This window comes from Thunnus thynnus, chromosome 1 (assembly GCF_963924715.1).
Source record: "Thunnus thynnus chromosome 1, fThuThy2.1, whole genome shotgun sequence".
Taxonomy (NCBI): Eukaryota; Metazoa; Chordata; class Actinopteri; order Scombriformes; family Scombridae; genus Thunnus; species Thunnus thynnus.
In genome coordinates this window covers 25,178,568-25,195,235 of record NC_089517.1, presented here as the reverse complement: position 1 = coordinate 25,195,235, position 16,668 = coordinate 25,178,568, and the positions used below count along the sequence as shown (strand labels likewise).

The window sequence follows — 16,668 nt, the reverse complement described above, 5'->3', positions numbered from 1 at the left end:
ATTTGTCTCTCACTACATTCATTTTAGAATGAACTTTTCTCGGTATACTTTTTTTTTTCCTTTTTATTTCAATTTCTTTTATTTTATTTCCATTTTCTTTTTTTATATCGAAGAATAGTTTATGTTCAGTAGCTGGAACTAAGGTAAACAGGCAACGACACAGATATGTTTGCAGTTTTTAAAACTGTTTTTCATCAGGCTTTTTTTCTCAAGTTGTGTTACATTAATTTGCACTATTTTAATGTCCCTGAACAATTGAAATCTATTTGTCCTTTTATAATAGTCTTTACATTTTAAAGCCGGAGTGCAGGACTTTTGTTTCCCCTTTCTGGCAGTGAGAGTAATTACAAAAACTCTATTGACACGTGCTTACGTCTCCGCTGTAGCCTATTCTGTCCCTACCGTTGCGGCTGTAAAACGGTGGATGAATTGTTTTGAGCGTCAAACAACCCCTGCTAACTGACTCTTTTCACTATCAGAATTTGATCCATTCTGTCCAATAACATTGTGAAAGTCTGGAAGAGCCACACGATTAAATTATTTTATCCCAATTCAAGTTAGCAGAGGGATAACTGGCGGAAGTCTCTAGCGAGCATGCGCAAGGGCGTGAATGTAACAGACGTTCATTTATATGTAAAAGTTCTGCACTGCAGGTTTCAGAACTTGTTCATTCTCTTTGAACATATTGTGTATCTTTTACTTGATGGTTAACCCATTATGACCTAAGGCGCCCTCTAAAAAAAACATTCTAAAACCTAACGCATTGTTTGAAATCAACCTCCTACAACTTGAGGCTGAGAGGGGCTAAGAAAAAGAAAAAGGCATCCCCTAATGCATTTCGTCTTCCCCGCGCGTATTTCAGCAAACCACGATGCATTTCATCTGTCACGTGTCTCGAAAACGATGACATGATCTAAAACACGCTCAAGTGCCTCCGGCTCTAAAGGGAGAAGCACGCAAATGTTGCATCCGGTCTTAATGTGTTGAATTAATCCAACGCTTCCAAGTAGCATTAAGTCTCAGCTGGTCTTTTCCACCTGCTGTTTCTCTACCTTTTTCTGTTGCACTGATTGTACAGTGTTTTCACCACTGCCCCTCCTTCTCTCACTTTGCACCTGCATACAGAATGAACTTATCGAAGGGGCCATTGGTGAACAGCAGCAGTGAAGATAACTCCAAGTCAACTTATGGTAAATGCGGCGCTGGCGCCTGGAGGATGCACCAGAGCTACGATCCACTGGAGGCCAACCACATGAGAGACGCACATGCCCTCTACAACCCCAGGTAAGACAGAGAGATGAGAAGACGAAAGACACAAAACCTACTGAAAGAGAGTGAGTGAAAGAAGTAAAAGAAAAAGGACTTGTTGAATCTGTGAATCTGTTAGGTTCAGTTTTACACAAAAGTCTAACTTGACCTCTATAAATCTCAGATGAAAGGAAAAGAAAAAGCAAGCACTTTGAGACGTCAAAAGCCAGTGTTTTTAGTGGTCTGTGTGTGTGTGTGTGAGTGAGTGAGAGTGAGAGAGACAGAGAGAGAGAGAGAGAGAGAGAGAGACATAGCACTGAGAGAGGTAACCTTTCTCTATAATCTACAGTATTCAAATGTGAGGGTTATTTTTTTGTGCCTGTCTTTACATTTCTTAATTTTCAGTAGTATTTTACATTTTCAGCATACACTTTTTTATTACTATATCAGCCTTTATGATAAGCTGCTCTGCTTTTGTGTCACTGTGAGCAAAATTACTCCAAAAGCAGAATCATCTCTTTCAAAGTATAGCCATGAACAAAATACTTTCAGCGGGCTGTATTCTCCCTTGTATGTAGCCATGTTAGTATGATTTATTTTCCTCACTGTGACATCAGGCACAGAGAAGGGATTTGTCCATGGAGTGGCCCAGTCTAAAATTCAAGCTTTAACACTTTTTGCTTGTTAGGCTGCTAAAACTACAACAACAACAAAAAACCCTGTCTCTTCTGAATAGTGTGTTCCTTGCATCTTTTACCTCTGTTTCCTTTTTTTTGTACAAAGTCAAAATGAAATTTTAATTTTTAGGATAGTGCACTAATGAAAAGACTGAATACCTGGACCACCCTAGTGGCCACTGCTCACCTATCTTCATTTTGTTATATTTTTACAGTGTATACGAGTATCACAAGAAAGTGGGATTCAGCTTCTGGCTCAAGGACACTTCAGTAGTGCAAATGCGTCACAGCACAGAGGCTTTAAATCATATAATGGTTGAAGGACAGTCACTTTACTATAACAGTAATCCCCCATTCCATCTGCGTATGCAATAAAACTTAAAGCATGAAGCACTTCAACCAATTTCGTTTAAAGTTTTCCACTGGAAATCAGTTTCTAGGTTTGTGTCGTTGAAGGCAGGTGAAACTGAGGGCTGCTATGGTCCATTTTTAGAACATAAACTGTAAATACGCTGCTTGTTTCATGTTAAAACACAGCAAATGTGTGATGCATGAAACACACACACACTTTCTCTCTCTTCATATTCTTCCTCTCTCTCTCACTGCCGCTTTCTCTCTCTGTCTTTTAATCATTCTAACTTTCTCTGGATAAGAGATAAAGCCACATGCCCAGATTGCAAAACTATAATTGTAAGTATGTGTTTTGTATATAATTAGCATAATGCCGGTTTATTGCACTATTATATGCAAATGTACCTGAGTATATGACAAGTGGACCTATTGCTGTATATTTATATTTTCTTATATATTTTTTTCATTTGATCTTGTTGTAAAGAAGCTCTAGTAATGTTTTTAACCAACATTGCTGATTCCTTCATAGCAAGAAAGTGCTCAAATAAGCTTTCCAAACACTTAATTCGTCGGTCTACAATGAAGAATCTCAAAATATGTGAAACCTTTAGTCAGGAGCCATGTCACTCGTTTTTGTGACCAATCAACATTGTTGTATTATTGCACAGCCTATTCAAACACTATTGATAATTTCATTGTTAGGCTTTTGTAAAGCCCTTTAATTTTTAAGTGTGTGTGTGTGAGTGTGTGTGCGTCTGCCTGTGTGTGTGTGTGTGCTTGTGTGCACTGTAGACTGGGAAGTCTTAGTCCAATAGGATTTCAGGGTTAGTCTGGGTCAAGCCAATTAGAGGTCTGGCAAGCCATTCTCACGCAGACTCTCAGCCAATCACCAAGAGGAGTGTTACTAGCACAATGCAAGTGTGTGTGTGTATGTTGGCAGACAGTAGACTCTGGTGATGAGAGTTGTAAAGGTTTGCCAAGGGCTAGGGAGTCACGCCATGGCTTGAAGTCATACACTACATTCGCACACACGGATAGACACACACACACACACCACACTCCGAAGTGGGGAACATTATTTCCCCTGCATTGGATCAAGTTTTGGACCAAGTTAAAACAAACTAGAAATTACATTGTAATTGTGCATTCGAGTGCCAAAACTATGCCAAGCATCAGATGTGACACAACAACAATAGTCCCCGGTTGGCGTATGATAATAACAATAACGATGCAGGAATATGAAAAGATATTAATCAGAACAAAAAGGCCTCCTCCTTTTCAGTTTATTGTAAAGAATATGCTCACAAAAGGCCTTTATCACTCACAAAAGTTTGACTTCTCGCTGTCTGTCTGTCTGTCTGTCTGGTCCGTTCTATTCGAGTGTCCTAGTAAACCATGACAGTGTGACAGTGAGCCAGCACGCACAATACCAGCACCTTGAAACTGGAGCAGCTCAATGGAATTCAGCCATCACTCATTTGATTAAATATACCCATGCTTTTCCCACTGTGACTTATTTTGTTTTTAAAACAAACGGCACATTAACGAAATACATAATTAGGGCCTAAAACATAAAGATGAAGGTAAAATACCTGTCACCTCATCTCAACTCACCCTTTCACACAAACAGACTTGCATGCGTCTTTTTACACATACACACAAACACACACACACAAGCAGTATAAGATCACATGAACGCTCACTCCGGGATATCTGACCTCCAACTGTGTTGATGGGATTTATTCACACTATTTACATACACACTATCACACTATCACACACACATACACACTCACACACATACACACATGGTGCATTGGGTTAAAGACAATAATCTGAAGTCAAATTTCTCTCTTGGCCAAAATGTAAAAAAAAAAGGTTAGGGTCAGAAAAAACTACATGAAAATGCATGTAAATTGTCATTAATTATCTATTGTTACCATGAAGAATGGCATTTTCTTTTCATATCATATGTCGCTCATATAATCCATCAAAAACCTCATTGTTTTATATAAAAATAACATTTAAAAGTTTAATTTGCTTTGTTTTCTGAAGACTTTGCTATAAAAAATCTTTTTTGAATTCTGAAGAAATTCTTAATTTGTTTTTGGAGATCTGCAGTTTTCATTGGGCGGCAACAATATTATTCCTCTTTTTATTTAGGCCATCAAACCATGGGAATGTGATTAATGTCAGCCAGCCAGAGAGCGCTTGAGCACACACACACACACACACACACACACACACACAAACACACTTTGCTGTAAACTGAGCCCAATGTAATCATAATGATAAAGCAGATTGCCTTAACACACAGATGGGCCTCCCAACAGCTCTGTATGTGTGCGTGTCTGTATGTTTGTGTGTGTGTGTGTGTGTAAGTGTGGACAACGCTGATTGGATTGCAGATTTATAGAAGAGGATTACTGCTGGAGCAAAGAGAGAGAGAGAGAGAGAGAGAGAGAGAGAGAGAGAGAGAGAGAGAGAGATGGTTTCAGACACTCACCTCTCATTAACTTCCACCCCCTTCACCTCAACTCGCCTTATCCTCAGTCATGGACAAACACACACACACACACAAACACAGAAACGTTCACAGCTAAGATCTCCGTGTCAGTGCAGCACCTAATTTTTTTTCTCCACGCAATGTCAAATTGATGATTATAAATTAATTTCAGCTTTAAAATGTTCCGTCAAAACTTAAGAGACAGACAGAAAGACAGACACAGGCAGAGACAGTGGGCACTCCAGCAAACCTGATTATGACTGGATGTGAATTAGATTCCCTAACAGATGGTCCAGGAGCGAGGCTGTAAGGTGCATCAGCCAGCAGCGAGGGGAGGGAGAAAGGGGAGGAAGGAGGGCAGGGGGGGGGAAAGAGAGGGAAGCTAAGGCAGAGAGGACAAGTGTCAACAGCATCTGGTGACAATACAGATCAATTCTGTATCTCCAATATTTGGCAGTGGCTCTTTGTTTTGAATCATATAATGTATTTGGGCAGTGTGTGTGTGTGTGGGGGGGCTCATAACCTATAACATTTACTTTCTTTTCTTATTTTGCATCATGCTTTTCAATCAAAAAAAACCTTCTATAGGTTGAATCTCTACCACATTTTTATAAATGTATAATATTAACAGAGAGTTATATATGTTTTTCTTGTTTCTAGTGCCGTACTTTATATAAGATTGGTTGTTCAATTTAAAAGTAAGCAGCGAGCTGAGCCTGTTTAGGAAGGATTTTCTCAAATTTTACAGATGCTGTGCATTATTGTACATACTCCTACTCTGCTTCTCTCTCCTCCCCTTTGATGGATAGGTGTAAATCATCACAATCCTGTTGTGACAGCCCAATTTCCCCAAATCTGATCTGCTTAAAGAATGCATCTTTGACGCTCTACTCGCTTGCCTCTCCTCTCCTGCATTTCTTTTTATCCTCTCTTACACTTTTTTTCCACCCTCACTCCATCAAATATACTACCGTTGAACTGCACACACTCATACTCTCTTTCTGTCTCTCCTCTCTTTTGCAGCATCGCGCTCACTTTTCCCATTCCCTCCTTGTCTGTTTTCCTCATCCTCCCTTCCCTCTCTCTGCCTCCCTTCCGTGTCACATTTGAAAGCCCTGTCATATTTACTAGAGTGGAAATCCTCTTTCACCATCTGCTTAATAAATCCGATGGGGGGATATTTTGTTTTTTTAAGCACTTTTTTATTATACGTCTGCGCAATTTCATTTGATACGGCACCTTGCCCAGGTCTCTATCTGTCTCAGTACAAGGAGAGCCGCACATCTCACTGTACACAAATGGTTGAATGTGTGTACGTGTGTGTTTGGGTGTGTGTGTGTGAATGAATGCGTGTCAGCCACAATGCCAAGTGTCTGTAAGTGTTTGGAAGGGCTGTTGCACTCCTATGCTTAGTTACACTGGTAATCCACACACACACACAAACACACTCACATGCACACACACACACACAGACGAACACTAACCTTGATCAATGACCTTTCTTTTATAAAAGAACTAGCCTACAATTTATATCCCTGTATACCCCCTGCACAAACATTTCCCACCAAAATTATCTGAAGAGCCATCAATTGCATCAATTCAAATTTATTTTGTTAATCATTTAAACTAATTAGATATGCTTATATATATTGTTCTTGAATGACATATTTTTATCAAGGATTAGTAACTACACGTTTGCCACATCCAGTATCTTCTATAATAGGTTTAGCTAACAAGAGGATGCATTCAGTAATTTCATTGATTTCCACTCTTCAGCCTTTCCAGTAAAAGGCTGGAGGTCACCACAAGTACATGGTATACAATTTAGTCTGCCAAGCCCCAAAATAGAACTGGATTATCCATCAAATTTGCAGTAATTAATGTATTTATTATTTATTTATTTATTTCATTAAAATATTTTAATTTAGTTAAGACAGTTTGTGGTAACTGTACACCTCACCTGCAGCACCGAATGGAGTTGAGCTGTTTTAGAGGTTTGAAGCACTGTTCTTACAGTAGACAACCACCCTTACAAATACAATGACACACAGCAGATAAAAGAGACACAGAGGAAAGAGGGGGGAAAGAGAGAGAGGGAGAGGGAGACAAAGAGAGAGGTAAGGAGAGAGAGAGAGAGAGAGAGAGAGACATGGTGACAAAGATAGTGCTTGGCAGCAACACACTTATCAGCTACTGCTCCGCAAGAAAATGACCTAAATCATCAAGATTCCCATCTGACACACACACACACACACACATACATACATACATACAGGTTTTACAGTGCACTGCCTTACGTTTTCGCACTGAACAAGCTCAACCTCTTCATGTCTTTTCACTTAAATAACTACACGAGCACAGACGGACTCTCAAATCTAAATCGTCCTTTATACAGACCTCTGAGAGGAAAAGAAATTCCCCTCCAAATTTAGAATAAAATCACCTTTTATGAGAAGAGAAAAGGACAGAACAGAAGTGAAGGAAGAATGGACACAGTTTTAACACCTGTCTCTGTGATGATTGAAGACACATGAAGTGCATTGATATCACCAGACTCAACATGATGTTCCTTAGTACGCAGTTTACAGTTTTGGAAAGCACATAATTCTTAATCGATAGCATTTGGCTGAGCTTGCCCTGTGTGTGCTGTCTCCCACTGTTTATCCATTCACATCTAGAAAATGTGTGTGCGTGTGTGTGTGTGTGTGTGTGTGTAAACTTTATAAACCCCAGGATGCATCATAACAGATTTAGCCTCACTAGTGTGCCCTTTGTAAGTCTTACCCAATTCATGTCACACCTTTTGAGTGTGTTTGTGTACTGTTTTTGGATTGTTGTGTGCAGAAAAGGTGTGTCTGTGTTTGTCACATTAAGATTCATACGTAGAAGGAGTCAGTGTCTAAACACACACACACACACACACACACACATATACACTCAGGAATATAGGCACACACTCACATTTCCTCTCCTCTGTTGGTCTTTAAAGCCCGACAGCCCATTGGGCAGAATGTGTTTTAGCCATTATCACATTGATTGTATGTAATCAGGGGTTTATTCTGCAGCCAATGAAGTGAATTACAGGTTTCCTGCCCGACTAACACTGTAACAATTGATCTGCTCCCTGGCGTGTGTGTGTGTGTGTGTATTTGTGCGGGGTGTAAGGTGGTGTGTGTGATGGGGTGTGGATGTACGAGAAGCAATGATAGAGTGTGTTTGTGTGTGAGAAGTAGAAACAACGAGAGAGAAGAGAGAGATTGAGACCCAAAGAGTGCAGGAAAGAGAGGGCGAGAGAGAGCTCAGTAGGAGGGAGAGTGGTTTAGATTGACTATCGCTGTTGGATTTTTTATTTTTTTTTTATTCATTTTTGTCCCCGGTAACAACTATAATCATGGACACACTGTGAGTCTATGGAGCTAAACTCAATCCCACACAAACATACCAACACTACACAGCAACACACAGCTTATTTTTTTTCTCTCTGGCACTATATTTCTCTGCCTTTTAACTATGCACACACCTTACACAATGCACACGTAAAAACACAGATTCAATTACACACACAAAAAGATTTTGTCCATGTGTTTGTGTTTTTTACCTGCCCCAGGTCTGTTCAAGTATGTTCTAACTGTAATGTATTTAACAACAGTGGCAAACTTACTCCTTTTTGAACCAATGTGTGCAGTTAACAAGTCAACCTTACATGTGTTTTTGTGCTTTGGTGAACACACTCACCAGCGCATGTATCGAACTGACAAGCTGACAAGAGGTCCAACAACCCTCCACAGATAGGAGTACGTTGAAGAAGGGAGTAAAATAGAGATAGAGAGAGAGAGCAAAGAAATAAAAATAAACACAGTGAGTGTGAGGGCTGAAAAAGCAATTCAGTCTATTGATGGAATCATTCTATTCATTTGACTATGGAAATGTAAAAGCATTTTTGCTCCTATTCCCCTCCTTACTCCATTCTTTCATTCAGTGTATTTTCTTTTCTGTCTTCCATCCTTCCTTCACTTCCCCTCCCTCTCAAACCATTGCCAGTATCATCTAGATAGAATTGTGTAAGGTTTTTTCTGTCTTTCTTCTTTTTTTTTTTTTTTTTTTTTTTTTTTTTGCTTATTGGACTGTGTTCTTATCAGCATCGAGAGCACAATGCTTGGTGTGATGGAAAGGTATTAGCCAACCCGTGGTGGCTACATTGTCAGCACTTCTTCCTTCTCTGTCTCTATTGCTACCACTTCTCTTTCCTCTCTGTTTTTTTTTTTTTTCTCTCCTCCTGCTTAGTTTCTCTTCTTATGTTTGTCAAGATGTAGTCAATGCATTTTGTACCCTGTTTATTTACAAAATTTACTTAAAATTATTGGTAAAACAAAATGTTTCAGATTAGAATTTAACTAAAAAACTTTAATCCTCTTCACATAAAAATCCTTTTTTATTTGCTATGATAACATTTTTTCTCACTGATGTACAGCAATTGTTGTGCTCTGGAAACATGTCAACTGAATGTTATCTAATCTCTGGTTCGGAAGTGAAAGGTGAATGATAAAATGAAACCCAAACTGCCCGTTGTGAGCTCCTATTCAATTCAAAGCTACTCTCTGTTTCAGTGATGACTTCTCTTCTCCTCTTTTCTCCTCTCTTCTCTTCTCTCTAATGTACGGGGGGCAAAATCTGTTTGGAGTTGTTTGCGGATGAGTTTGTGTTTATGGCTGCCATCTAGCGAGGCAGACGTACAAAGATTGTATGTAATAAAAGATTGCGAGTTCGCACAGAAACACGGACTGAGGGAGCACAAGTGAACATCACAGTGACACAGAGTGAGGCCGAGAGTAGTTGCCCTAATACGATGATTGTATGTTTGTCCCTGCCAGTTGTCAGGGAGCTGCATCAGCCCACCACTCTAATGACAGCTTGTCATACTAAAGGGGCCCACCTTCCTTCCAAAAAAAACACTCCTTTCCTTTGCTGGCTTTTGCCTTCCTTCCTTTCTTTCTTTTTTTGGTGGACTTTATTCTATTCTCTCTCTTTCCATGGGTCCACATTGTTATCTGTCTTTCATGAGTGCCACGTTTTCCTTCAAGAAGTGAGAAATGAAAAAAAGAAATAGGAACGGAGAGAAAGAGAAAATGACAGGGATCGACCTGGAAATGGAGACAAGGGAAGGTGGTAATCTTTTTGGTTTGCCCGTGTGTGTGTGTGTGTGTGTGTGTGTGTGTGTGTGCGTGTGCGTGTGCGTGTGCGCGTATGTGTTCTCCCTTAGTAAGGGACAGGTAAATAGGCCTGCTGAATATTTGATGTCCGCAGGAACTAAACTGCAGCCCCTTTTGTCCCCTTGCTTTGGCTGTCGGAAACAGTCACATATCTAGTTGACATCATGAATACACTGTGTGTGGTCAATTTTATTTTGGACACTAATCTTAAAAATATAAACCTTCATCTATCAACTGTCAGACCTCACTCTGATTTACAATGAAGTCTTAAATGGCTGAAGAGAAAACTTTCTGTCACTCCAGAAAAATTACATTTTGGAAGAAAGTGTCCACCGGTAAGTCTTTTTTTGTATGTAAAGCCAAAATGTAGCTGCCATCTAGACATATTACGTGGAATTTCTTTTTGAAATTACGCAATTCATCTAAATATTGAATAAAAGAAAGGCTTATTTTTTGAAAAATCCAGTAAAAGAAAGAAAAATGATAAGATTAGTATGGCAATTTATAATAATTTGAGAACCCCAAAAGAGAAGAAAATGGCAGGAAGAAACTGAAATTCAAAACCCTTTCTGACAGAATCAAGCAAAACAGCTAATACTAAAATCTGATTACTGCTTTTCTTTGTGTTTTACTGTAATCATCTCATAACACATAGCTCACGTCATAAGCACACAGCTCAAGCCTTTTCCTCTTTATATAAATCTTTTTAAACACTTAAAAACATAAAGAATTGATAAAAAAAAGAGACCCAACCCCTTCCTTCTCTCTCCACACTCATCTGAAGAGCAGACAGGCACAATAAGACTGCTCTTTCAGCACTGAGCCGTCGCTACATAGCACCATAATTATACTGATAACATACATACATAAATGCATTCAACCTCTCACTCGGCACAGTGCACTGGCTGATTTCTTAATCTTCTTTCCTCTACTCCTCTCCTCTGCACGCATGTCTTCTTTTTATTCTTTTTATTCCTCCCCCTTCGACTGCCATTATTTTTCATTTATAAGCAGAGTGTGTGTGTGTGAGAGAGAGAAAGAGAGCACAGAGGAAAGATGTGAGGGAGGGAGAAAATGATAGAGGAAAAGAGAGGGACACTGAGCAAAGAGGAGGAATAGAAAGGGAAAGAGAAAGCCAGATAGATGAGAATTTGAGAGAGAGAGAAGGAAAAAAAAAAATCGGCTGAGATCTTTTGGCACTTAAACTCTTTCACTTAATGGTACTCAGAGGGATTGACAGTAGAAGGGAGGGGACACAAAAGAGCATAAAGAGTGAAAAAGGAGAGATTAAATCATCACCATCACATCATCTACTTAAATGCGTCTGCTCTCTTTTTCTGTCACCAACGTGTTTTGTCACCACTCACTAGACGAACCTGTGCGATCTCTCTTTATCCCATCAATCTTTCCAACATTTACATTTATTCCTGTCCCTCCATTCACCTCTTTGTCACTTATTCTGGTACCTTGTATGTTTCTGTCTCTCCCTCTGTATCCCTCTATCAACTCTCTCTTATTCCTTTTTTTTTTTTTTTTTTTACCTCTCTTCCTCTTTCTTGATCTGTATCCAAACCTTTCTCACCATGTTTCTCACTCTGAAATGAAGGCCTACCTTAGAATCAGATAAATGGATTTATAGACATTGGTGAATACCACAAAGCCACGATTAATGGAGTCACTGAATTAGACGAACTTGCAGGGAGGGGAGGGAAGAAGAGGTGGAGGGAATAAAATATATGATGAAAACGGGGGGGAAAGGCCAGAGTATTGTGCACTGTAAATGTCACGGCATCTTATGAAAGCAAAAGTTAAAATAAAACACTGAATTTTTGAGAAATTAGTATTTAGCCTCATAGTATCTGTACGAAAAAGGCAGCTTTGCCTCATCTTGTTGGGCATCAAACACATTAACGCTCTGGTGCAAATTAAAAATTAAACAAACAAAACTGCTGTCTATCATTTGGCTACCATCATTCATCACAGCCAACTCCTCCTTCTCCCATTCTGTCTGTCTCTTGCTTTGGCTTTCTGTCTGTCTGCCTACCTGTTTTCCTTGTCTATATCCATTCCCTGTTCCCCCACCCTTCCCTCTCCCAACCGGCTCTCCATTCTTCGTCAAGGCGCTGTCTGTGTTTTATGGGTCCCTGTAGAACAGGGATCTTTTACAGGCCGACTGGACTTTAGAAGCCCCTCGTTTAGCAGCATCCTGCCTTAATTAAAAACCCCTTTTGTGCTTTCTGCCTTTAACAATGAAAAGAGAGAGAAGGGAGGGAGGGCAAGGTTAGAGGGAGAGAGAGTAGTAATGCAAAGAGAAAGAGAGTGGGCCTGAAGAGAGAGAGAGAGAGATGGCAGTGAATGGGAAGTGATAGGGAGACAGGCAGATAGATAGTAAGGTAGACAAAGGGAGGGATGGAGAGATATGGACAGAGAGAAGATAGCTGTTAATTACATCTGCCATTAACAAGACACTAGTCAGCCTCCTTAAGGAGAGGAATAAGGAAAAGCAGAAGAGGAGAGAAGGGAAGGGAAGCAGAATATAGGAAGTGAGAAACAACAGAGAAGGACATAAGACTCTTATTTATCAGTTCAACACTGATTAATAAAAGAGATTTTGTTTTTCGTTTTGTTTTGCAGGGCTTCTCCTAACTTCTGAAACTGTGTACTTGAATATGTGCATGTATGAGTGTGTGTCTCTCTGTGTGTGGGTGTGTATGTGAGCATCATATATGTGTGAGGCTGTCTTTGGGATGATTGAGCAGCAAAGAGGCTGCTTACTGATTACCTTCATGTAGAACAAGCCGCTATTGACTGGAGAGTGACGGATGACCGTCGGCCCCCAAGCATGTGCATGTGATTGTGTTACTGTGTGGTACTGTAGATGCCTCTCAGCTACTCTCATGTACACAGGGTTCCCATAATGAGCCACAATATTTGTCTTTTCTAGTTTTTGTCTGTCTTTAATTGTCTCTTTTTTTCTGTTTTCTTTTCTCTCTCTGCACATGTCTCTCTATAATTTATCTTTAAAAAAAGAATAAGAAACAAACAATGACATCATGTGATGGATGGATTGTGTGTGTGCATGTCTGTAGCTTGCCAGGCTATTGAAAAGCATAAATCCATCATAGAAAGTGACAGTGAGGAAATTCGACAGCATCAGAACAAATGATTGCTATAATCAGAATAAATCCATTTGGGGTTAACCCAAATGCAACATTTTTCTATTTTCTTGCTGTTCCAGAGAGCAAAAATGTATTTATATGATTGAACATTGCTGTAACTGTATCCTTTCCTGCTCTCTTCTAGCTCTGCCTTTCCTCTAACCCTTCCTTCTCTTCTCTGTCTCCCTTCCTCAGGCTTCTCTGCAGAATGTCCAGTAAGGAGCGCCACCTTGAGTCCAACTGTCCGTCCTCTTATATAAAGACTGAGCCGTCTAGTCCTGCCTCCCTGACTGACAGTCTAAACCATCACTCCCCTGGTGGCTCCAGTGACGCCTCAGGCTCCTATTCGTCCACGATGAACGGCCACCCCAATGGCTTAGACTCCCCGAGCCTTTATGGCTCCAACGCAGGGCCCCTGGGTCCTGCCGGTGGCCCCGGATCAAAGCGCTATGAGGACTGTTCGTCAACTATTGGGGAAGATTCACAGATTAAGTGCGAGTACATGTTGAATTCAATGCCCAAGAGGCTGTGTCTGGTGTGCGGGGACATTGCGTCAGGGTACCACTATGGAGTGGCATCCTGCGAGGCCTGCAAGGCCTTCTTCAAACGCACCATCCAAGGTTGGCTTCCATTTTTACTTTCTGTCTGTAATAATCTCTTGTCTGTCTACAATTCTGTCTCTGTGTGTATTTCATGCTATGTCAGGTGCACTATCACAGGTTTGCTTTCACATATTTGTCTCTTCTTGGATTAGTTCAGCTTTAGCGGATCTGTTTTCTTCTTTTTCAAAACTGGTGTAATTGAAGATTTGGGTCTCTGTCTTTTTAAAATAATATTTATGTTAATATGTATAATTATATAAATTAATACTTTTGTGACATCATAATGAGCTGTTACATGCTTTTTGGTGTTAAACTGACAAATCAAAAATTGACTGAGCATTTTTTAAGCTAGAGAGGTTTATGAAAGGTCATGAACACAGCACAACAAAAGAACACATTACAGGGTCGGCTGCAGAGGACTCAAGGTCAGAGGTTAAAGGTGAAGATGTAGTGTTCTTCAAATTGAACTAAATGGTCTCCTTAAAAAGGCTTGACTTTTCACAGAAATACTGCACACATAGCACCTTAAACATAAACTATGTCTTTTTTAAATGAAATGCAAAATACACTCTCACATAGACACTTACACTTGAGCCATTATGTTGACCTCTTCTTCATTGACATACAGAATTTCCTTTTTGCGCTCACATTTTTGACCCTTGTGCCCTTAGTTGAAAGCAAAGAGAGGCAATGAAGAACAGACAAGGAGAGATCCAGGACATATGATAAAAGCCCCAGGCCAGATGTGAACCCAGATTTTTATGTGGTACATGTTTCTGCAAAGTGAGCCACCAGGACACCCACCATAGTCTATTTTTTCTCTCCACCTCTGCCGTTTCTCTTTCCGTCTTGCCTGCACATATGCACACTCTCATACCAGCATCGATTCAGCTACAGGCGCACACACCAACTCGCAGACACGCCCCCCTTTCACCCTCAACCTTGACCTCTTCTTCACAACATCAACGAGTAATTTCCAGGTGGTATTTGCATTCCCACATCTAGCTTCTAATGCCTCACAGGAAAAGTGTTAGCTATAAGCCTGTTGTCTAGGTGATAACATAGAGTCAGCGTAAGGTCAGGGGTCATGTCTAGGGGTCAGGAGTTCAGATTAGGGGGTAGAGGAGAGAAGGGATAGAGCAGTAATCCACATGATGAGAAGAGTACCAGGATTTAGGTCCAGTAATCCGCTCGTCTCTTGTTAGGGTTAGGAGTAGTCCAGGAAGTACACAGGTATTTGTACCATATTCTCACGATTTTGTTGGTATTCAATTAATACTTGACTCTCTCTCGACCATTATATCCTTCATTTACCCTTGTACACACAGTACAGGTCGTTCTTACAAACAGCCAATTAGCCATAAAGCAAACCAGTTAGACAGCAGTTTGTTCACTAGTCCACCAACGATATAACAACCTTCTTACTTTTACGTGATTTATACAATATGTGGATTATCATACAAAATATGGTGTATGGAATTGTACAAATTTTACAAGTCATTGGGTTTTATGGTGGTTTAACATGTTTCTTTTCACAGCAAGCACAGCTGAAGCAGCTACCACACTGTTTACCTCTATAACAAACAACATTAAAGGATAAGGGTGGTGATATACTTGGTAGTGTAAACAATTCCCAGGATAGGAGCAAAACCAGAAGTGTGTTAATCAGTCTCTCAATACTGTCCAAGTTCCACAGCCTGTCTGTGGCTGATATATATAATTGATAATCAACTAAAACACCTAAGCACTGTAGTTTTTAGGAAACATTACTCAAACAAGAGTAAATAGTGTATTTGTTGCAAACTATTTTCTGCCACGGCTTTGGTGCACTAACAAGTATTTACAGCAGCAGGACGGTGTATGTGGGATTGACTCAATAAACTACAGTTCCCATGTTCCTCATAATGAAAATACATGTCACCCAGTGCAACCGTGTGGCTCATTGATGTATTTTTGGCTACAAAGGCATTTATTGTTACTCTTTTCATAGGGTTTGTTGACAATAAGAAAAATGAATAATATCACCAGACTTATCCTTTAATAACCAATTAACCATAGGTCAATTAAGCACTTTTATGTCTGGGAAATCAGGGGAAAGGTCCTTCTGACGTATTCAGGTCAATCAGCAAAAGAAACCTCTGAAGACTTTGTGTTTCAGTAATAATCTTTAAAGATTTGTTGAGGTTTGTAATAACTAATAGGCCCCATCAATCAGCCATCAGGACTCCAGTCAGTCAGCCTGCTACAGGAAAAAACCCAGCTACCAGTCAGTCAGCCAGCCAGCCAGCCATCATTGATCCATTGAGTCAGTCAGTCATATCAGACAGGACTCATCTATCTGCCTTTCCATCCATCCACCTATCTGTCGCTGCTTTCTTTTGCCTCCGATAAGCAGCTTTCACAGTAAAGCCCCAGAGAGAGAGGGGGAAACAGGGAGATGTAGGGGGGTGGAAGTCTTACATCCACTAGATGGTCACCACTACCCAGAGATGACCTGTATGTGTTTATTATGGGATGAGATCAGGACACAGTGCAATCCTGACAAAGAGATTGGAGCACACACATGCACAGATAAAGGCAAGAGACACGCACACACACAAACACAAACTCATAGAAGCAGCTTCACACCTGGACACCAAAACGACCTTGTAATCACTCTGTGTATAGGTTTAACCCCTAATTCCTCTGTCATTGCTGCGCCGTCTAATAGTTGACCAATTCCAGATGTCTCATTTCATTTAGAGGGCTTGTTAAAGGTTACATAGGTGAGAACACAGTTATAGATTAAATACAAGAGCTCGGCAAACATATAGGTATGATGCCATGTTGACAGTAGAGCCTCTTTGGAGTATGACCTTGAATAGATTTAAAGCAATGCTTTGTCCCCCTCTCTCTTGCTCCCTCATTTTCTCTTTA

At 40.2% G+C, this 16,668-nt stretch overlaps 1 protein-coding gene across 7 annotated transcripts in view; it reads left to right on the top strand.

The window, feature by feature from the left end:
- The window catches only part of esrrga (estrogen-related receptor gamma a), a 184,250-nt gene that overhangs the window by 113,583 nt on the left and 53,999 nt on the right, over window positions 1-16,668 (top strand). For all 7 annotated transcript variants that reach the window (XM_067592714.1, XM_067592696.1, XM_067592705.1 and 4 more), the window contains 2 exons: window positions 1,126-1,284; window positions 13,346-13,770. In XM_067592714.1, coding sequence (XP_067448815.1) covers window positions 1,127-1,284; window positions 13,346-13,770 — 583 coding nt within the window. In that variant the 5' untranslated portion in view covers window position 1,126. The remainder of the gene's footprint in view (window positions 1-1,125; window positions 1,285-13,345; window positions 13,771-16,668) is intronic.